General features: G+C 42.2%; 1 protein-coding gene across 2 annotated transcripts; it reads right to left on the bottom strand.

Moving 5' to 3' along the window:
* Window positions 1–1,316: 1,316 nt before the first annotated feature.
* LOC115583519 (transcriptional repressor scratch 1-like) lies at window positions 1,317–5,375 on the bottom strand. Of its 2 annotated transcripts, none has more exons than XM_030420465.1 (2): window positions 4,986–5,375; window positions 1,317–2,648 (listed from the first exon to the last, which is right to left on the bottom strand). In XM_030420465.1, the coding sequence occupies exons 1-2, from the start codon at window positions 5,140–5,142 to the stop codon at window positions 1,837–1,839; spliced, it is 969 nt and encodes a 322-aa protein (XP_030276325.1). In that variant the 5' UTR covers window positions 5,143–5,375; the 3' UTR covers window positions 1,317–1,836. The 2 variants fall into 2 exon arrangements, with proteins under 2 accessions (XP_030276325.1, XP_030276326.1); XM_030420466.1 differs by lacking the exon at window positions 4,986–5,375 and adding an exon at window positions 4,084–4,532.
* Between the last annotated feature and the right edge of the window lie 17,683 nt (window positions 5,376–23,058).

Below are 23,058 nucleotides of genomic sequence, written 5' to 3'. Positions count from 1 at the left end.
ACACACGCGTATTTCACATGCTTTGCTGCAATGATATCTTACCTGTCCTACAGCAAAAAATAGCCACATCTGCATCGTATATTAGCTTCGAAACATAGCAAAGCTCCCTCAATGACTCATGACACATCCAACTTTTATTTTATGTTTTGGGCAACATCGGTCCAGTTCCCTTTTGGCCAGACTGGCTTCAGTGGATATTACTCACTTTTTTGGGTGTGTGTTGTGTGTGCTGTCAGTTGCTTGTTCGTTGACTCCATTTCTGAGCCTTTGTGATGCTCTGTTGCTAGCTACAAGCTAGCTGATGCTGGCATGATGTCATATGCATCACAGCAGCGTAATTTTTCCAGGAATGCGCTACCAGAGGAATCTCTCAAGATGAGCTAGCCACATGCTGGTAAAGGCAACAAAGTAAGAAGGGGAATGTCTAATTTTTGAACTCATGAACTAACTCATCGGATTAAAAAACACAGTAAAGTTGACTTATGCACCTTAGGGCAACATGTCATGCAGATGGACCGTAAGGCAAACTAAATCAACCGCTCTGCTTATACACTGCACATTGTTCGGACAACTGCATGCAGAATCTGTTGGCAAGGGACACAATTTTGGTATCAGAAGCATGTGTGTTTCTATAGTCCAGTTGTAGTCCGAGTAGTATTAGCCAATCACGTTTGAGCAAGCTTTGTTGTATGCAGATAAATAGGCAGTGTGGAGAGCACCACAGCAAAAAGTTTATTCTGAAATATAATCTCAGTACCCATCAACTATCATGCGACAGCGATTTAAGTTTTATTGGCTTTTTAAAAAAATGCATCTGTACATATAGGCACTTAACTCTCAATAGAGATTAGCTAAATTGTCTCCAGCTGATAGCCCATGGGCTCTGTGATTGCTAATCAGACTATAAATAAGGACAGAAGGACAGAAGAGGAAGTCTGTGTGGACAGAAGAGGAAGAAACATTGGACATTGTCTCCAGAGGCTAAATTGCCATCAGAAGACAAATGATCCAAGATTTGTACATTTTGTATTTGAAATGGTCATTACAGAATATTCACATTTTTCCTATGTTACAATTCAAGTTTTGGTTTGAGTAAGAAGTGACTGCTCTAGTGGAGACAATTTGGACTTTTGACTGATAAAAATACACTTTTTATTGACTTTGTAAATCATGACTGCTTTAAAATAAACAACAGCCTGTCACTTGTGAGGTAGATGTGTGGATTGTATGTTTTTAAGGGTTGAATATGGTGTCCAAATATAAGTGTGTATAATCTTCTTATATATTCAGTAATGAGTAAACAGATTTTTCCATAATAATTCATATTCATCAGTTTTATTGTCATCACCAAATTGATCAGACAGAGAAATATATGGTGTCAGAATATATTTTGGCTTTTGTTTTCAACAAATCCAATAAATGGCTCCTAATAAATCCATGTTAAATTCACAAATACATCAACCAATTATAAATAAATAATATTGCAAAATCAGCAAATAAATAGTTAAATAAATTAATAAATACACAAATACATCATTTAACGAATAAGAAACATTTAAGGTAAATTAAGAGCTAGTTGGCATTTTTTAAATAATACTGGCATGTAAATTATTGCAATTCAATTTGTAAAAACAATATAAAATATTTTACATTTGTAATCAACACTGAGATTTTTTTGAATTTCATACTTAATTCCTGAATAATTTAAAGTGAGGTTATTGCTTATCAAAAGGCAGGATTATGATGCATGCATGTGACAAGCCTGAGAAGTCATCAAGCTTGTATGAACTATTCAAAAGTTTATAAATATAAATGAAAAAGATGAATATTTCCCAATCAGTCCTCAGAGCTGCAGTCATCCTCTGCTTGGTACCCTTTGAAGCAGGCTGACTCGTAGTGCTTGTTGAGGTACGACTTGAGTGCGAAGCTTTTGTTGCAGCGGTTGCAGGAATAGTGCTTGAAGGCGGAGTGTGTCTGCATGTGGGCGCGCAGGTTTGAGCGGTCAGCGAAGGCTTTGCCACAGTGGGCACAGGCAAATGGTTTCTCTCCAGTGTGGGACCTCATGTGGCCCTGCAGCAGCCATGGTCGACTGAAGGCTTTGCCGCACACCGTGCATTCGTGCTTCAGGTCGTGGGTCAGCATGTGCATGGCCAGTGCTGGCATTGATACGTACACCTTGTGGCATGTGGGACATTTCCTGGCCTGCTGGCTGTCCAGGCTACGATGAGTCTGCTTGTGTCTGCTCAGGTTGGAGGACGTGGCATAAGACTTGCCGCACTCGCCACACACGTGACGCCCTTTGGATTTCACTTTGGCAGGGCTGCAGTCTGCCAACACCACATCCTCGCTGCTGTCCAATTGATGACCTCCCTTGCGGGGACACCTCTGCCTGGGTCTACGGTGGGAGCGTCCATCAGAGATGAGAAAGGCGTCGATGCTGCAAGCCTCTAACTCATGGCTGCTATTGTCTGACTCAACCGTGCTGCTGGAGACAGGGCTGTCTGGATGCTCCATATCGTGGTCTGAAAACTCTTCCCCGACACTGCCAACTGGGGAGTACAGGGGCCCTGATGAGAGCCCGGTGTGCTCATGACCTGGCTCCTTTGTGCTCTGCAACACTGATGGGATGATGTAATCATGGATGTAGCCTGGGAAAGGAAAAAAGTTGGTTAGAAAAGAGGTGGAAAATATTTTTTGTTGCTGGAATTAATGAATGGAACATCTTCATCATCTCAAAAACCCATGGAAAGAAGTGCCATCTCACCCAAACCTCTAATCAATATGAAAGCAATACCGGAAGCTATTTGTAAGTGCCAGGTTCAGCAAGCTTTGTTAATGAAATATTAATGAGGGCACATTTCTGGCCAATCAATACCTCCACTGATTCCAACAAGTGCCATCATGAGAAAAAATGTGAAAGCCATATAGTGTCTGAATATTAGTTAAACACAATGGGCCTCATTCACCAATATCTTCTTAAGAATCTTCTTAGATTCTTTCTTAAGTTGTTCTTAAGAGGTTCCTTAAGAAAACCCTACATCAGATTCACCAACTCGTTTGTAAGCCTCAGAATTGTTCGCAGCTGTGTTCTTACATTGATGAAAGCCGCAGGAGCAATATATATGCCATTGTTTTGCGGGCCTTGGATGGAGAAATGCCACGTATAAATAGGGTGGGGGGGTTACTAATTGATGGCATGTTTCCAATTTACTTGATTTATCTTAAATCATTGGCACATGTAATTTATTTTAGAATTTAAATTCTTTGTTAATTACCAAAAATATGAAATAAATAAATAAATGAATAAATATGACAGAATTATCACTGTAATATTGCATTTTATTGAACTACACAAGAGAAGAAAACACAACCATGCCAACATTTCGGCACTGAAATGTGCGTAAGAGTACTCCTGAGTGTTCGTAGGATTTGTTCTTGCCTAAGAAAAAATCCTAGATCAGAAAAAATTCATGAATGCCACAATCTTCGTAAAATCTTCGTAAGTGGGACTTAAGAACAAATTTGTTCGTAAGAACGGTTCATGAATGAGGCTCAATGTGCTTACACTGACTAAACTATCACAGAGCACGTTTCGCCCTGGATTGATCCAGCAGACAGTGCCTCCCAGTGGCAGCAGTGCCTCTGAATCTGTGATGGGAGGGTGACCAAAACAGAGTGTCTCAGCTATGAAATCCCCTCAATCACTCAATCATTTTATTCAGATCATTCCCCATCTGTGCCCTTTTTGAGAGTGTTCATGAGAATTGGGGGGGGATAGTGAGTGACAGGTGGGGACTGCGATTTGGCAAAAAGAGAAGGGAGGGTAGGGCAGGGTGTGTGTGTGTGTCTGTTTGGTGGGGGAACTGCTGTCTGATCTTGACAGCAGTCAATGGTATATTGAGCACACCGCCCCAACACCCACCCACCCCAAACACACACACACGCACACACACACTTGCACACAAAGGGAAGCAGACAGCTGGCATCCTAAATCTGGATGACAAATGATTCAAGTCGAACACAAGATCTGTGCTGCTGCTGATGTGTGTATGTGTTGGTGTGTGTGTGTGTGTGCGCTCTTGCCTTTGTGAATGTCTGTTAGGGGGTGAATCCACATTTCTTTGGATGTTTCTCAAAGCCAAACACACACACACACACACACACACACACACACACACACATACACACACACATTGTTTGTATTGCAGGGTTGTTCTCACATCCAGCCTCTCTAGAAATCCCACGGATGAAAATCTACTGTCTGCCAATGTACTGCTCATGTTGCACTTTATTGAATTACCTGCAGCACTCTGTATTTTCCAGTCAATACCCATCCTCTAAAAACCCTGTTCCATCACCTCTTGCTGCTCCAAATATGGATTGTGTTGCTGCAATCCTACTCCCTGTGGCTATCTAACATCCTGCAGGATCAGATGGAGAGAGATGGAGAGATGAAGGGTGGGGGGGTAGGATGATAAGAGGAGAGACTCAAGGGCAACTGCACCATCTAAGGACAACACAGTCCCATGTGGCTATCTGCTTTCTCATGAGTTTTTTCCCCTTTCTTTCTAGTTGGACTTGACAAAGGCTTGCATCAGATTTTGTGCCTAAAGCCCATGTACACGTATATCTCATTCATGTACACAATTGTATTAAAACCAAAGGCTACTGTGTGATCTGGTTTGAGTATTAAGCAGATTGAGCCAGCGTGACCTGAATACTGTTTAGCATCCGCCAAGTTAGAAAACAAAAGTCCTGAGGGATGCTGAAGGGGGGCAAGCAATGCCTGTTGGGGATTTGGGGGGTTTCCAAGAACCAGTAGGTACTAGAGACAATAAGATAAACACTATTGTTTTTTTTCATTGTTGTGTGAAAAACCATTTGGATCATCTCCAAGTGAAGAAATCAATATCTAATGCAGCAGAAAGACACATAAGAAAGTACAAAAAAAAAAAAAAACACAAGTCAGAGAGACATAAACTCACCATTTTCACTCAAACGCACCGCCAAGTTGGTAGCTGACTCTGCAATGGCATGCGTCACAGTATAAGAGTCGTCCCAGTGCTGCTGGTGCTGATGGTAGTAGTTGGAGGAGGAGTTATCATGAACCTTCGGCTGCTTCACCAAAAAGGAGCGTGGCATTTTTTTTTCTTGATGAAAGAGATGATGCTAGATCCTCATAGAAGAATGTGAACAGACTGATGATAAAAACTAAAAGAAAAGAACAGAAATGTACTGAGCTTCCAGATGGCCTTCTCCAACAGGCCAAACAACGGAGGATTGAAAAAAAAAGGATTCGAAAAATTTGTCCTGGAAAAGGTTTGAAGCCAGCGAGAAATTTTGTGAAAGTAGCACAGAGAGAGAGAAAGCAGAGGACAGGGCCTTCAAAATATGAACGAGTACAGTGATAGGGAGTTACGTGCTACAGTTGCAATTCTAGAAAAGATAAAACTGCAAAATCAAAAGGGGTGCGTGCAAGAGAGAGAGGACAAAGTGGTGTCCAAAAGTGCTTTTCATTTGACCGATGAGCTCACGACATAGTGAGCAGGGAGTAGTGACTATATTTAAGTGGACGTGTGACGCAGGTGTGAAGCAAACACCATCCGAGTGACACAGTCTGGATACGAGGGTTCAGTGACGACCAGGCAATCTGAAAAAAACTAAACAACCAAACCTCAGATCAGAGCTCACCTCCTGATTGCACCGACAAATCTGGTGTAAATCATCTCAGTAATCCTCTTGTGTGTCCCCGGCATGACTGCTGTTCATCATCTTTATTCATCTCATCTGTTTGCTGTTTCACTTTAACCATAAGACGGCAACCTGCCACGAAACACTCTCGTTCCTGAAGGGCCGCGCTGAAGCGTTGGCGAAAACGAGCCTGATTAAATCTGTGCTGTCACCTGATCGCTTTCACTTCTGTTCTTGGCTCTGGCTTTGGGAATTGTCATTTATCCATTTGAGTGGGAAGCTCAAATAAACTGAGCGACTTCCACGAGCCAAAAGTCCAATGAACCGCCTCCAAAAGATTATTGAAGCTTATTGTGTCATTTCTGGAGCGGCTCGTCAGCATTCTCAGAGCACATTTATTTAAGATCCTGAAGAAATAAAGCAAATGGTCTGATATAACTGTGATAATGAGGATTCACTTCAGCCTTTCTTTGCTCCCACGTCATTTTGGTTGTGTTCAACGTGAACGGACACATCGAGGGGATTCAGCTCACCACTACGAAACTTAATTATGACGCCCAAAACCCAAACGAGTCAGGTTTCCTCTCATTAGCAATGTCCTTTTCTTCTCCCTCTTCTTTGAATCGACTTTATCCTTGATTTCTTCTTGTATTATGTTTCTGGTACGAGGGCAGAATATGACCACAAATATGGTTTATTCTTGTTATTATCGGGAAATGTAAAATAACAGTTAGTCTCATTCATTAATGTTAGCACGGACCTTATGACGTTAAGGAATTGGTTGATGTTTCTTTCTAGTTTTGCTCCCGATTTTTTAGAGTTACAGCTATTGGAAGCTCTCATCGTTACTCCCCAATCCCTTTGGAGAGTTTGTGTGTCCTTGTGGGGACAGCAGGTCCCTATTTCCAAATATCCGCAAACTCTTTTGTAGGTTTTGTTTGTGAGACTGAAAAAACATAATTGGTTGTTTCAGTAAATGCCCGAAAACAACATGGGTAGACCGCCGTTACCTGTCTCCACTTGATGTTGGTTTATTCGAACCATATCCTTGATCATTCCCTGAAGTAAACCCAGACTTTCTTTTAATCCAAACCATGACCTATCCCCAAAACAGGTCATTTTCAATGCATGGACCTACCCAAACCTAAGCCAACGTGACTTAACGTAAAATGATCATCTCCTCCGCAAACTTTCCTGCTTTAGTCGCATCAGGTTGATTTTCATCGGCCAGCTGTGTTTGTTTAAAGTGAAACTCTCGCCAAAAAGCAACCGAGGCTTTATTTGTGATTGAATATGAGTCAAACCTTTGTGTAAAAAAAGTGGTGATCCCCAAGTGAGACCTAACAGGAAGACTTGAGGAGCGGTCCACCATTATTCTCCTGCCTGTTAGGTCGCACTCGGGGATCGACACTTTTTGTCTGCCATGACGGCGATTCACCGAAGATGCTATGGCCAACGTGAGTCGTCCAAAACCTTCTTTTTAGTAAACTCTGTGTACACAAACAATGTTCTCATCCTGGTGATACTACGAGCAAAGTTTCATGTTGTGTCGAGCCTTCTTAGTGTTTTTAAAATAGCGATTTTGATGCTGTCGTAAAAGTGCCCGTAGCACTCCATTTAAAAATTTGCTTGCCCGAAAACGAAACTACCATAATTCTTAAAAGTGCCTCTTTCGTTGTAGTTATGCCTTTACACGAAGGTTTGACTCATATTCAATCACAAATAAAGCCTCGGTTGCTTTTTGGCGAGAGTTTCGCTTTAACTACGGACAACAACTCCCATGATCCCACGCTACTTCATGAACTCACCAATCTACGTCTTCTGGCAGAAATGACCAAGCCTTGAATTTCGAGGACTTATGAGGCAAACATGTGAGTCGAAATTCAAAACTAAACCAAGTAATCTGTCATTATTTTGGGGGGAAACATCAGAGCGTGCAAATCCTACGAAATTTGAGGGTTTCATGCTGTCCGGGCCGTCATTTTCTTACTTGAGTAAAAGTACTGTGACTACTTCAGTAAAAAACATTTGAGTCAGCGAGCAAAAGCTGCAGGTCAGTGGAAGTTCACCGGTTGAAGCGCAGCCAGAGGAGATCCCAAAAACCACAGGTATGAATGCGTTCGTGCGCGGCTGCCACTTTCCTTGTGTAACATATAGTCACTGTGATGCATTCAAGGTCCCCCGAGGAATGTGCGTCTCTGATCTGTTTGTCAGTGTGGGACATTTGTTAAAGTTCAGATGGCCGGGTTGACATCATGATTACAGACTGGAAAACACACAGACTGAAGGGGTAAACACACGCACACACACACACACACACACATCATCCTCATCTCTCTATTCTTGTTCTTGAACACACATCTTCTTTTTCTTGCTGATGCACACGTATGCAGACACACACACACACACACACACACACACACACACACTCGGTGCTGAGTGATAAATCTGTGGTCGTCTATGAATAGCCAGCTGAATAGCAGAGCTGACCAAAAGCACGCAGCATCTTTGGCCCTTAGCGAACATAAACCCTGCGTGTGTTTGTTTTTCTCGAAGCTCGGTGATACAGATGTTGAGCTAAAGTCACCTCACAGAAACGGAGGACGCCAGCCACGTGTGTCGGGCTGTGTGTGTGTGTGTGTGTGTGTGTGTGTGTGTGTGTGTGTTGAAGTGTGATGGAGAACCTTTTTATCTTCATGCGTGTGTGTGCGTTACAGCAACAGTAGCCAGCCACAGGTCCTGCAGAGTTCACGAACAAAGACCTCATCATCATCATAATCATGTTGTTTGTCAACGTTCCTTCATGGGTGTGTATGTACTTATGCTGTCATGGGATTGGCGTGTGTGTCTATGTGTGTGTGTGGTGTTTTCCTTGAACTCTGTGATACAGATGTTGGCCAAAAGTCACTGGTTTACCTCTGCCCCCGCCAGCTGTGTGTGTGTGTGTGTGTGTGTGTGTGTGTGTGTGTATTAGAGTCTATTGTGTTCTATAAAGGTCAAGTGTGTGTGTGTCTTTGCAGGTGTGTGTGTTCTGGAAAGATGGTGAGTGCAAGACAAGGAAAAGTGTGTGATTTTAAATGTGTTTAAATGTTGGAAAGGTCAAGAGACTGTGTGTGTGTGTGTGTGTGTGTGTGTGTGTGTGTGTGTGTGTGTGTGTGTGTGTGTGATGGAGAAAGAGAGGGATGTGGAAAAAGGAAGACAGAGGAACGGAAAATTAAAGTGTGAGTGTGAGAGATGAATCACAGATTCACACTTGCGTACAATCCTGTAACAGATTGCATTTTATTTGCCCGTGTGTGTGTGTGTGTGTGTGTGCGTTGTGTGTGGTGTGTGTGTTGCCATGCCTGAGGAACCAACTGTTACGACCTCATACATATTTACCTGTCTAATCAAAATATAGTACCATACAGTGTAGGTGCAAATAAAGTAACTTACTTTTTAAAGTAAAAAATCTGAATTGTCATTCTAGAATGAAAGGCAACTTATCTGTCAGTCAACATCATTGTTGCCATGGATACAAAGACTCAGAAGCACCACAACAACATGTTATTGTGTTTAAACAAGAAACACCTCAACATACAGTAACCCCACCCAGCAGCAGTATCAATCACTTCAGTGATCTATACCTGGAGGGGTCTTCCACTCGTGCCAACCCCTTCAATGTAAGTTTTTCCAGGTGAGCAGTTAATAATCTGGCAAATTGGTGACCAAACGCTTGAGAAACAGCTCATGCTTTCCTTTTTGAGATCACCTGTAATCTTTCAAGGGGGAAGATGGTAGCTATTGGTGAGGGTTTGATCAAGGAGCTTATGAAGGAGTTTGGGGTGTGAAGCAGGGCGATGCAGTTCCTAGGGTGGAGGCGTTTTTTGATATCTCACTATTTACCTTAATAAATGTCCAGAATCTGGAAACATAGTTTTACACTCCCAGAAGCAATGGAAATATGTCCCTGGAGTGTCCAAATTTCGGGTGCCTGCTGTGCCTTGTTTATCAACAGTGTCCCTTTGCTTGTTTGTTTAATTTCACATCGGGACATCAGAGCAAGGAGGATGTAGGTGCAAGACATGATCTATAGGAGACAAATGTATGGTGAATATTATCACCTAGTCCAAGGGAAAGAAAACATGCAACGGTGACGCCATCAGCAACCTTTATGAAAAGAGATTGTCAACTCGAAGCTGGGCGATGGGTGCTGCGCAGACGCTCGCTCTTCATTGGAAACAATTGGAAAAAAACACTTATCAAATCAGCACCCGGTGGATAGAGAAGCATCAGGACAAGAGAAGAGGACGTGGAGCAGACAGACCAAACATTTTGTCTACGATCGGATGATGAATCCAACTGTGTCTCACTGAGAAGTTACCCAGTTGTACTACACTGTCAGGAGTGGCTGACTGCTGAGTCCCTCCAACTCAGCTAATTAGTTAGCATCTCTGTAGCATCTGGTAACCTTTGGCTGTCCTTTCGAGTCAGCTGGAAGAGTCCAAGTCACTGCGATGAGCAACAGGGAGAAACGTCTTCATTTTCTACATAATAGCTGTCTCTCAGCCTGCCAACTTCAGCTCCGTCCAAACATTGTCCAACTTCACGCTGTTTGCTCCGAGTGCTGGCTGTTATTTCAACCCTGATGGATCCTAGCATGTGTTAAACTCTCAGTTCAGTCATAAGGGAGTTATTTTAAGTATGTGTGTATTCATCTTTTTTGTAGTCATTTGCACTGCCCGTAACCTTTGTCCTGCTGTATCTAGTTGTTATTTCAGCTTGGTGCAGCCTCGGTGTATCTTGACAAATGGACCTGGTCAGTTTTGACCTCCAGACTAAAGGGATAATTAAGAGCTTGGGTTACACTTGGCATCTCTCTTCTGTTTTTCTAGATCCAATTCTGCAGATTGGGTTTTATGTGATCGCACTGGTGTACATCCACAGTTTGCATGAGAGCAGCTGCTTTGCCTCTCCTGTGGCCATGCTTATATAAATCTTCGTCCACACCGGGGAGAAATCAGGCTCAGAGGTGCAACCGCCAATAAAACAAAGTCGCCGTAGTCCTCAATCAAAACTGATGCTTTAACCAAGCGGGTATTCATCAGACAACAGTCTTAAAAGGTTTCCAAGCAGGTGACGTAACGACTCAGTCGTTGCTGTAAGTTCCATCTTCTGTGTTGTTTCTGTCTTGTACTGTTGTTGAGATATTATTAAGGATCCCACTGCTTTTATTGACCCACCCTACTCTGGCTCTCATATTCTTACTCTAAGCCAGTTTCGTTTCCTAACCCCTAAACCCAATCAATGCCAGTTGGATTTGAGTCTAACCTGATTGCAACTTGCTCTGACGCGGACAAAGATAATCTCTTGAGATCGAGGCAGTTACAGTTGAGTTTCGAGCCAACTTTTCTGTTTTTGCCTTTTAATGTTTCGATTTTTTCATGCAGTTCGAAAGGAACAAGTCTGCTCGGCTGAGAAAACCAATATAATATTGGTTTATGTGAGAATTCATGTAAAAAAAAATATTGTTTTCTGTTCACCCCGCTGCCATTTGGCAAAAGAAACAGAGGATTTGTGCTGCCATACCACCAGACTACATTTAAAATAGATGTTGTTTTTGGTCTGTAGCTTTTAGGGACTCTGACTCTATTTTTCTACCACCCTGGTTTGGTAAAATGACCTAACCTAATAAATGAACCTTTAACCTTTAAAATGAAGACAAAAAAACAACTGGAGACCACGTATAAACTGTGTCTGCTAACATTTTAATAAGCAGACTGCTACCACCTGCTGTCATTGGCTTTCCAAGTTGAACACAATGCTGTTTGACATCCAATCAAAAATGACACAAAGCCTCACCTAAACTCCAACACTGTCATCTTTTTTCACTCGATAGTCTGCTGATGGAGTTTCATTTTCATTGAAATGTTGAGACTCTTTTTATGTATATTTTCCTGGAAGGGCCTACCGAACACTCAATCCAGAAGGAGAGAGGTAAAACATTCATTGGCTATATCACTACTGTGTTATCTCAGACTATAGTCCATAAAATTTAATGGGACATGTGCATGGTGAGAGTGAGAATAATGAGACAGTCCTGTAAAATAAAGAGGAGAATCCTGGTGATTTCTACCTTCTAATTGAGCCTCTTGTAACTGAGCTGTTGGCTCCTCGGGTCGTGTCTTTCATAACAGTCATGTATATCGTAGAAGGAGGCACAGTGCAATAAAATAAATCTGAACTGAGAGCTGACCCCTGAACGTCCTCTGGAGGCAGATGGACAAATCATTAGCGAGAGTTTTTCATTGCTGTCTATTAGCCTGCCAATGGTTCCCTTTCAACTTCAGCCAGTGGTCTGAACTTTCAAAGGTACCCAAATATTAGTATGTTAAATTTATATTTGTCAATAACAAAAATAATAACCCTCGACCACAGTCGACCCCAGAGGTGACAAATCACGCTGAGTACATAACGTTGTTTTTCTACGGCGTGCGTCACTCTGACCTTTCCTTGGCCCCTGCCTCAGATGGACGAATCATCAGGGACATGGAGACATCTTCATATCTGTATTTTATAGCCATCTTCTGTCCTGCCAATAGTTTCATCTCAACCTAAGCCAGCGTCCTACTGTGTCTTCTGGATGCTCCCCAGCAGCATGGTTTCCAGCGCAGGGCCAAACCAGTCCTAACCAGGGCTTAGCTACTTACCATTTATCCCAAGCTGCTGCCCTCAAAACAACATTTCTGGGATTCTCTTCGCTTCTGTTTGCCAGCACGAACGTGTTTGCCAGTTTGGCTGCTGCTTTAAAGGACTGATAGTAGAGAATATGCGACATGGTCTGCTTTCTGCCATTACAGCATGTCTTTGAATAGTCTTGCAGGGATTAGACTGGATTTTATCAGGTCATCAAAGGGCTCCTCTGATTTTTTTAATAATGTCAAGCTTGTGATGTTTTCTTATGTGTGTCTGCTTTGTTTTTTTTCCCTTGACAAATTAAGTCCAGTATATTAAAATGAAGTACTTTCAGCCTCAAGTTCAATTGTTAACGTTTTTACTGCAAGCTCAGTAAAAACAACCTCCCATGGACGACCCCAACATGGCCGCAGGAGATCGTTATTTCATTCTTCAGCGAAACGTTAAGGCGTTAACTTAAGTTGGATTGTTAAGAAATAATTTGCTCATGTTTCCACATTCAGAATTGCTGTCAATCAAAACGTTTTGTGTTTGTTTCGTAAGAGTTTTATTTTAATGGGAAGGAAAAGCAGACGATGGCACTGGTAATTCTTTTTGGTTTTCTTTTATAACGTTGCACGAACAAGAAATTGGTCACAGACCTGGACGCAGAAATCAATTTCTCTTGTGTCAAATGTGGAAACTATCAGGATCTGCCTAACGTTGCCCTGAAAAGACACATGTAGCTCTGGACGCGATATCATGTTTTTGAACGCGACACCGAAAAAGTTTCACTGCCATTGAGTTTGGCTTCGGTTCAGTCATTGTACTCTGTACCCACACCCACATAATCTTTGGGAACTCTTCTTCATTGTTAAAAAAATTATTGAACAAAAACATCTGCAAACAGTGGGACAGTACTTTATGTTTTGACCTGAGATGTCACGGCGCCCTGGTCAACTCCTGCTTTTGGAGTCTTCTTCCTGCCCGCTGGATGACACTTCTGTTGGACTGCGACGCCATCGCAACCAATCAGCCACTGGAACCGGATCAGACAGTCAATCAATTACTGGAACGTATAGGACGCCATTATCGAGCTGAACCAATCACATATTTGGCACGACAGCACCGTCTGTATTGCTGTCCTGCGTACTTCTCCCTCCCTCCGTTGGTCTCTTTCTCATGCTTTCATTAGCGTCCTCTCCTAGCTCTGTTTACCTCTCCTTATCTGGAAAAAAAGAACGAAAAAAAAAGACAGGATGAAATACCTGAACAGAAAAAAAATGAGACAGACGAGAAGACGCAAGGACAAGTGCTCCTCTAGCCTCTGGCTGACCCGCAAAGATTCCAGCACACACAAATAATAGGAGTTTAAAGACACCACGGGACTATAATAGCAACCTCTTCCTCTTGCACTGATGTCACTGGAAAGGAACCGTCTGCCTCCTCTTTAAACATTTCAGCACTGCACACAAACACACACCGCAGAGATGTACACTTACACTCAAACACCCACTGCAGACTCTGTTAGTGTCTCTTTATCCGTCATGTCTCGAGATCACCTGCAGGCCAAGCAGAGGTCACTCTCATTCCTGTCAAGTAGTTAAGATATTCCAGACTGCTGTTCTATCCACTTCAAAGAGCTTCATCCACAACAGTAGACGCGGCCTCGGGCTGCTACTGTTGGCCACTGTGGCTGGAAAGTTGGGAAGCAGCCTCAAATTGACATATTGGGGTGAAATCATCCATACTTTTCAATATTTTAAAAGATGACAACCAGTAGAAGTATTAACCAACCACATCAAAGGGGAGTGACAAAGCATGAATCACAAAAGCCATGCCTAACCAGCAAAATTATAATTTTTGGGCAAATAATTGTGAAATACCACAAGTACCAGCAAACATAAATAAAACTGACTCCTGACTTTGGTTTTGTTGGAGGACTTTCATTCCACGCATTAGCAACGCTAGCCGTGTGGCTTTAGGGAAAGTAGTGTTGGTCTGTCAGATGGTTGACCACCGCTCTAAGCTCCCCTGCACAACCAACAAGAGTTTACAGTTTCTCGATTTCTACAGGCTGTAATGGTGCGTAAAAAAGTCAAATGAAAGACACGAGGGGAGGCAATTCGATTAGAAAGTGCTTGAGACAGCTCAATCTGAGATACAAAGTGTTACAGTTGATATGTAACTGAGGAGAAAGTGAACCTTATTTCTAAAACCAACATGTCCGGATGCCTAAAGGACTGGGATTCTTCAGGTGTCTAAGTAACCTACTCAACTGGCCGAAGACAACAAATGAAATTGGTCGGTGTGTTTTTCTGGGCCACTGGTGTTGTGAAGTCTACAAAAGCAGCAGTGTCTTTGTACAAATCCGGGCAGCAGGGAGCATATTAGAGATCTCAGAGAGGGTGGGTAGAAATGGCTGGTTAACAAGGCGGACGCATTTTGGTCATCTTGCTGAAAAGGCGGAGGCGTCCTCTGGCGTCCACCCTCAAATATCCCATTGAACGTTGGAGAGTACCAGCGACAAATGTACCAGACCTTCATGGTAACATAGATTTGCTGTGCAGGACCTTTTTTGTTACATTTTCAACACTTTAAAACAATTGGTTTTGGTTACTGAAGTACTTTCGGTATCCTCTAAACTCTCAGTAACCTCTGGTAACTGTACCTGAACGCCAGATCTGCTGTGTGCTTCCACTGCGGAAAGTTCCCTTAAATATTCAAGATTAATTCATTTGTCCCGGCCACACAACAATACAATAACACAACTGCAAACAATATACATGTCACCCCACTCCCTCATCATACCTTCGCCTTATGGCCTAAGTTTAGGAGATTCACTAACATGGGAATGGGTTACTTTTTGTATGATGTTTAACTTGGACCCTGTGACGTCCAACGGTTGGAGGCAGCTCATATTGAAAGTGTGGGACATGTTCGGGGTCAGCAGTGGTCTTTCCTGCCTGTCTGACTGCTATCTCGCTTCCTAATGCTGTGTGGACCAGCCTGTTAAATTCTGATTCACACTGACAGATTCCCAAACCAAGCACCACAGATATTTGAACATACTCTCTATCGCAGCATGACAAAACACAGACATCGTCTTCTGCTTGATCTACTGCACACGGACTTCACATGCACATCCCAAATACAAATATAGGAGGATTGTTATTGGCCGGCTTTGGATCTTTTAACTTTTAAAGCACTTTACGCATTACTTCTTTCTTTTTCTGGATTCTACAGCTTTGCACTAAACTTTTCAACATCTTTTCAAAGTGCTCAGTCAGACATACATATTTTCCTGTTAAAGCAGGTGAGACTGATGGTTATTTAGGTCATATGTAGCTCTCCTAATGTTTTGGGACTGCTACAGGAATCCTTACGGCCTTGGCTGCCTCCCTTTCGACCACAGCAGGATGAATGACACTATTACACTGTAATATGACTGTGAGGAAGGGCAGCCAAAAGTCAGATGTCTTTGTTTACTTAGTGTTTATACAGTGACGAGTCACCGCGCCTCGCAGCCAGCCCATAGCAGACCTGTAATCTGCAGCGTGTCACACACATACACATGCAGGAAAAAACGTAACATATGCAGCTGAACGACTACACACACATGTAAACAGAAGTCACAGTGGCAGCGGATGGTCACCAACGCACGCACACACACACAGGCGAATGTGTGGCTTAACCCAGGATTCACCCCGATCCCATCCCATAATACACACGAGAGACTAACAATTGTGCTGTCATGGCAACAAGGCGAACCTGAGGTCTGGTACCAGGATGTTTAGCTGTGGTTTAAATGACCACAGCATTGCTCACCAGAGTGTGTGTGTGTGTGTGTGTGTGTGTCAGAAATCAGGCGTAGTGGACGGAGTGACTAAGCTGAAGTTTACGTGTCCGTGTTTGTGTTTGGCAGAGTCCAGGCTTGTTCATTTCAGCGGTAGAGTACACAGCAAGACAATGAAATAATAAACACTCCCAGAGAGCAAGGCAGAGAAATGACTCCGTCCCACATCTTTTTAACATCTTTCAGGAACCTTGTGTTAATTTAAACACGGAAGAACAGGATACGGGGCTGCTTTGAGGTTCAGGTTCGTCTTCAAAGACTTTTTAATCCAAGCAATTACCTAGGCCTGATCCACATCAACAATCGTGTCTTCCGAAAGGTCTGAGTAATTCTCGCTGTCAGAAATGTTAAACTTTGTATCATGGACAGATTTCAGCCACTGTGTCTCATAAAATTAATCACAAGAAGGCCATGACATTCTGTATAGTGTTCCTTTACAAGGGAGATTTTCTCAGACCAAGAAAGGTCCCCAATATCAAAGATGGCACCGGATTCCTTCATCATCTTGCTTTGGGTTTTTTGGAGCCAGAAAAGACGGTATTCGGACGAGAGGGTGGAGCTGAGGAGGATACCCTGATTGGATCTGTCACCATGGTAGCGGCATGGGACAAAATGGGACCATAATTTACCGAATTAATGTCATGCGGAGTTGAAGAAGACCTGAAACTAGAGACTGAGACGTGGGATAGTTTTCTCATCAGCTTAAATGCAATCACCTTTTTGGAACCAGTGTGAGTGACGACGAAATCATGTGCTATTTTTAATTGTACATAGTTGAGTTGACTTTAATGAACACGACCTTCCTTGGTCATTAGGATAAAGACATTAGGGAGTAGGATTATTGGCTCGCCATCGAAGAAGTTCGAAAAACAGTTTTGGTCTCCATAGTAAATTTCCTTGTCCATGAAAACTCTACAGGGGGTTAAACTTTATGTAACTAACTCATTTAATTCATATTTAGGCAAAAAGTCGAGTTTTCAAGTTTACCTCTGTGGGTCATTAAGCACCAGGAATCTGATTAATCCGCTAGCCTAGGACCACCAAATTAGGCTACATCCCAACAGCTCAAAATATATGAAAATGAGACACTGAGGCTCAATGAATAGGGAAGCTAGCAGCAGCCAAGAGATGTAGCCAATGAATTCTGGGTTAGCTAGCTAGCTAATGAACAAAATCCAAAATGTAGAGAAACTGTGAAGTAGAATTAAATGGCACATAAATTGCATAAGCTGTTTTTCTACTCGTACACCAGAAATGTGGATTTATATCTACCAAAAAACAAAACAACAGGCCTAAAGTTGATCTGTTTGAACAGTGGAAGTCTTTTCTTTGTACTGTAGGTTGAACCTGATTATCAAATCCTTGCCTCCTCACTTTTTTGGATTCGGGATTATACACTTCATTTTGAGTTTGAGTGTCCGTTTCCTCAAGGCCCTTAAAAACATCCTCAAACCCTTGTACAGTACTATTATAAAATTTATGTGGGGATGTTAAAAAATCTCAGTTAACTTTCTCAGATGTTCAGTTTTTGCTCCTTACAAGAGCAAGAAAAATGGAAAGCGCTCAACTCAACTCAACTCAGACTGTGTGGTGATGTTCATTACAGTTGTTGACATTTATTATTTGTTATTGATTGCCCCGTTTCTATCTTTTATTAGCCTGTATGGAATATTATTCATTTGTCAGGTTGTTAAAGCGCATAATCATATTGCTGGGCCACTGCAGTACATGAGTACATGTGCTCGTTTAATAAGTGCAAGCTAGTTTGCCGGATTTTATTGGTCTGTGTGGAGTATAACCAATTGTCAGGTTGGTGAAACGGCAGAAAAACATATTCCAACGTGCGGTTTTTATATTATTAATAATGATAGAAGCAGTTGTTATGAACTATATAACAGCACTTCAGATGCCTTTAGGTTTTGGACGAATTCATGTGTCTGCGGCTACAATTTGGATGTGGAGTTATTGAACCCCACCTCTTTCTCTTCCTCTCTCTGATTCTCTCCATCTTTTCTTCCTTTTACAAGATTTTCGTGCTGGACTTCATCACCTCCTTTTTCCTTTCGCTCTCCATCATCAATCTATGACTTGTATCCATCCTCTAAGTTTCTCAACCCTGATTCCTCCTCTTTTTCTATCTCGATCTTCATCTCATCCGGTGTTCCCCTTTGGTCTGTCTTGCCTCGTCCTCGTGTCTTTTATTTTTCACTGCGCTCTCCTCCCCTCCATCCTTCCATCTTTCCATCCCTCCCTCTCTTTCCTCACCCTCTGACCATCAGCAGCCCAGACAGACCACAGACATCATTAGTGTCATTCAAGGAAATCAGTCCTGGAAAAAAAAACGTGGCGCTCTCAACTCCCTTTCCCTTACAAGACCCCCGTTAAAGCAATCACATACAATTCTTGAATTTTCTTTTTCTGGAATTCCCTCTTGTCAACATGACGTGTCATTTCCCGACAGGGAACATGACGAAGTTGACAGATTTTTCCAAAACAGGGTTCGAGAGGAAGCCTTCTGTGGTCACTGCGTTGGAGGACGTTGGGCACATTTGGTGTCGTGGGGTCAGTGTGTCACGTAGTCAAGACACAAAAATTGATGTGGTTACTTTGTGGGTTCTTGCGTCAGCGAGAAATGTTTAGGAGTGGTCAAAAACAAATACATAAACCTTCTCCCTGCTTGTCAGTTGGCAGTTCACAGCATGAAATAAACATTTATATGAGCGGGCTTATGAGGACAAACTGAGCCTTAAACAAAAGTTTTCTTAACGAGCATTCTTTCACTTGATTCAAATCGGGCTCATTAAACCTAAGCTGGTCGTGTCCGTTCCAGTCTTAAAAGTCATTTATCAAGAAGAAAGCTTGTGGGATGATGACGTGACATTATCAACGCCAAGGAGACTGTTCTCACCAAAACAACACCGGTTTTGTCCAAAATCAACTGACTTATATTTTCCTGACAAGTAACCTTTTGTGGATGTTTTGGCGTGCAATTGTTTGAGTTCAACATCAGTGATCTTGGTTTGTGCTCCCTAGCAATGGGCAACATCGGTTTCCTTTAAAGATATATGTTCTGTTTTAAAATGCTGAAAAACAACTAGAGCTTTTTATACATCTTTGAGCTGTGTGTTTACATTATGCCAAATGTTACCAGCAATGTCCAAGCCCAGGAAGTACAAATTTTATTCAAGGTAATGATAACTTCCAAGGAAAAAAAACAGATGATGAGTCAGAAATTTAGGAAGGAAGTATGTCAGATTTTCATCAGCAAAGATGGTTTTAACAATAATACAGCAACTACAACGTATATGTTGTTTTGACTGAGAGAACTAGAGTGGCAAAAATAACATACTGTGCATTTAACCATGATGCTAATGTACTCAAGCCTTAGCCAAGTAATTTTTGTTTCCTTAACCATGGACTGATCTTGAAAATAGCGGCAGCAGATCAGAAAATGCTTGTGAGTTGGTTCTAGACGTTTTGTAAGTTAAGTTGTTCGAGTGTGATGTAGCCCCATGTGTTTCTGCCTAGAATAAATTAGCATTAGCATTAGATTTGAGTCACTGAGCTCGTTGTCGCCTTGTCTTTAAGATAAATACAATATTTCGAAGATTGCAGGGAAACTGATTGTGACAAAACTTTGTTCTCATGTTCTGTTTTGGGGATTAAAAGACATCTGTAAAGAATACAGTATATGTTTTTATTTTTCATGACAGAAATCTTATTTTTTGGCCTTTTTCCAAAAGCATAATGAACCACTTGCTCAAAACAGAAGAACATACCAAACCCTGAATTTTGTGTATCGAAACTTTGTGAGATTTTACACACATCCTTGCACACTGAATTGCAAATCACATGTGTTTGTCTCTGCCTCCCTACTTTTTTGAGTTTGTACATGTCTTTTATCGTCATCTAAGTTTTGTTCCTGTCTTTTTAAGTTCTGCATTAAGTGGCTACCTCAGTAGCTCCTTTCATGTCAGTACTTTTCTCCAGACATCTTTCAATAACTTGACAAGACAAAGTTGTAGCTTATTTAACTCGAAACCTTCCTCGAAAAGTTCAGAAATATTTTCAAAGTATTCCGTCTGAAACAGAGAAACAGGGTGAAAGTGCAAAGTGTTTCTTCGCGGTTACAGACGGACTGGGCTTGCACACTCACTGCACCACTGGTATGTGCTGGTAGCTGACACACACGCAGAATAATAATAAGCATGGCCAAACCTTCTATGATTTCATCGTCCCCTCCCTTCCTGGTGTGTTACCCGCCGTCACTCATCGTCAGACCTTCGGTTCTGAAACACGTCCAGAATAAGCAAGTGTCGGCCCATTCTGTCTTCTCCTTGTTGTGGAGACTTACTGCTCTTGTTCTGTTCTTTGTTAATGTACAACATTTGATTTTTAGTTTCATTCTGATTTTGCAGACCACCTGCTGTGTTTATGACCAGACAAAAATAAAAATCTGATGACACACGGGAGCGCAATCGGATCTGATTCCCACGCAGAGCAGCCAGCTTCCTCTCATTGCACACCATGATGTCATGCGCTGACACATTACCCTTACAGATCCACGTATATCACTCATGCACACACGCAAGTCAGGAAATAACAGACGCAAGCACAGACAGGATGGACACATAGACTAAACCACCACATTCCGGATTCCTGGTCGGCGCTGCCATTGGTGAGGACACACAAGGACTTTGGTCAGAATTAATTCTGGATGCGTGTTTGTGTGTGTGGTGTGTCCTAACTGTATATTTGAAGTAGAAACCGCTGCATAACCAGAGGACTACATCATTTGTTTCTCAGAGGCAGACCCAAGTCTACGTGACCTCCGTGGTCTGAGATGAGAAAACTGCTATGGAAAGAATACATAAAAAATGAAAATACAGTGTACAGCATAGCGTCTACAAGGCTTTATAGACAAAGATAATTTGTAAAGGTCTGGTCACATCATTCAGAGAAATTGACTAATTTCAATAGAACTGCTGTAATTATAAAACTATGGTGGACTCGAGTGATATATAGCATCGAGTCCTGGCAGCGCCCACCAGAGAACAAACCGAGAAAGCCTGAATGTCTGTCACCATCTACCTTAATTTAAGCCTCCATGTAAAAGCAGTTGTCGTCAGTTAGAAGACAGGATTTAAACAGTGCATTATTATGAATCTTACAGTTTCAATCCTGTGTTTTCACATCATGATGGAAGCCCTGATGGTCTTGGTACTCGTGGCAAATACATCCAAGAAGTTCAACAATGAGAAAAGGGATAAAAGTTCAACTGATAGGTTGATCAGAAAAGACAAAAATTCAGACAGCCATTTTCACATCACTGGTAGTCTGCTGGACAAAAAGCCGGGTTGAGATCGTTGGGTCCGTTACCACAACCGAGTGCCTTCTGGTTGTCCTCCTCTGTCCACTGGACAACCAGAGATCACAAGGTCACGATGAATTTGCTGTGTAAGCACATCATAAATGAGACAAGAATTAGCTAGCTAGCATGATTTTTACCTAACTGTATGTTCAGAGGTTGTCTAGTGTTAACGGGTTACAGCGGATTGTGAGCTGTAGTTCTCCTGGTAAACACAACGTCCTCTTCGGCTGTCACTGGTCACCTGCAATGTCATTGGCCTTACCTCGCTTAGCAGATAGCTAACTCAATAGTCAATCTGATTTAAATATCAACAATGACCTTGCACCCTTGATTGATTAGTTCATTTTCTCTGTGCATCTTTATTTCCTTTTACTAATTGGGACAACATGTTTCTGCATGGAAATGATATTTTCTGTCAAATCTGGCTACAGAGTTTCCATGGCCTTGTACAGATGGTGAGGTAGATGGGACATTGTCACAGACAGTAGCCTACATCATCTTTTATATTACTATGGTCATGATTGCTCACTAGCTAACAAGCTAGGGATGAGCTGAGATGGGAAGATGAAAGTTCACAGACAAATTGTTGCAGGAAGGTAAGTTTCAAAGGTGGTTGTAACAGGGAGAAAGAGAAGCAAGGTGTAATTAATGGAGAAATCCCACATGGAATCTGAAAAGCACCAGATTTCATGTGGAAAACATTTCTTTGCCTCGCGTACTCCAGTTGGAAGTGCTGCTGTGTTTGAAAGGTGCTATATAAATCGCTGTTCCCATCAGAGTGAACGCAGCCAGACAAACTCGTTCGTAAACAAACACATGTATGTAGCGTGTAGACTCTGATGTAAAGTATATATCAACACGACGCTCTAAAATAATTATACTCTCAACACACAGGGACAGGAGGGTGTGTGTAAAGTGGAGAGAGAGAGTCATAGAGGGGAGATTATCGAGTGGATGAATCAGTCATTTGGACGGAAGATGTTGGTTTCAAATCTGATTGATGAGTGAAGTAAAATTTTTCGACTCGCCCACCTCTCGGCCTCGACTATTGTGTAAGTGTAAGATCTTTAACAAAGAAATAACTGTTCTCCTCTTCCCCCTGTTTCAGCTAGGATCGCAAAAGCAGTGTCAGCAGCACACACACACACACATCTCAGACAGCTGTATAAACGAGGTTAAGGTGTGTCAGAGTGTGTGTGTGTGTGTGGCCTGTGGCCGTCATGGCAGAATGTGTCACTGAGGCGAGAGTTTAAGAAAACTACCTAAATATGTAACGGAGTAGAAAAGAGAGGTGAATCTGCTAACATCATTGGATCTGAAGAAACTTATGAGAAATGTATAGCTTAAAGTCATTTCACATTTGTATGTAGATGTTCTTATCATGTGGGGATGGCTGTGGCATGTCAGCCAGGCAAGATGGCTGCCAACGACCAGACCACTCTTCAAGAATAAGACCATGGTTTGCCTCCAGCTTCTACTTGTAATT

The sequence above is a fragment of the Sparus aurata genome, chromosome 6, assembly GCF_900880675.1.
Source record: "Sparus aurata chromosome 6, fSpaAur1.1, whole genome shotgun sequence".
Classification (NCBI taxonomy): domain Eukaryota; kingdom Metazoa; phylum Chordata; class Actinopteri; order Spariformes; family Sparidae; genus Sparus; species Sparus aurata.
This window is presented reverse-complemented; position numbering and strand designations above follow the sequence as displayed.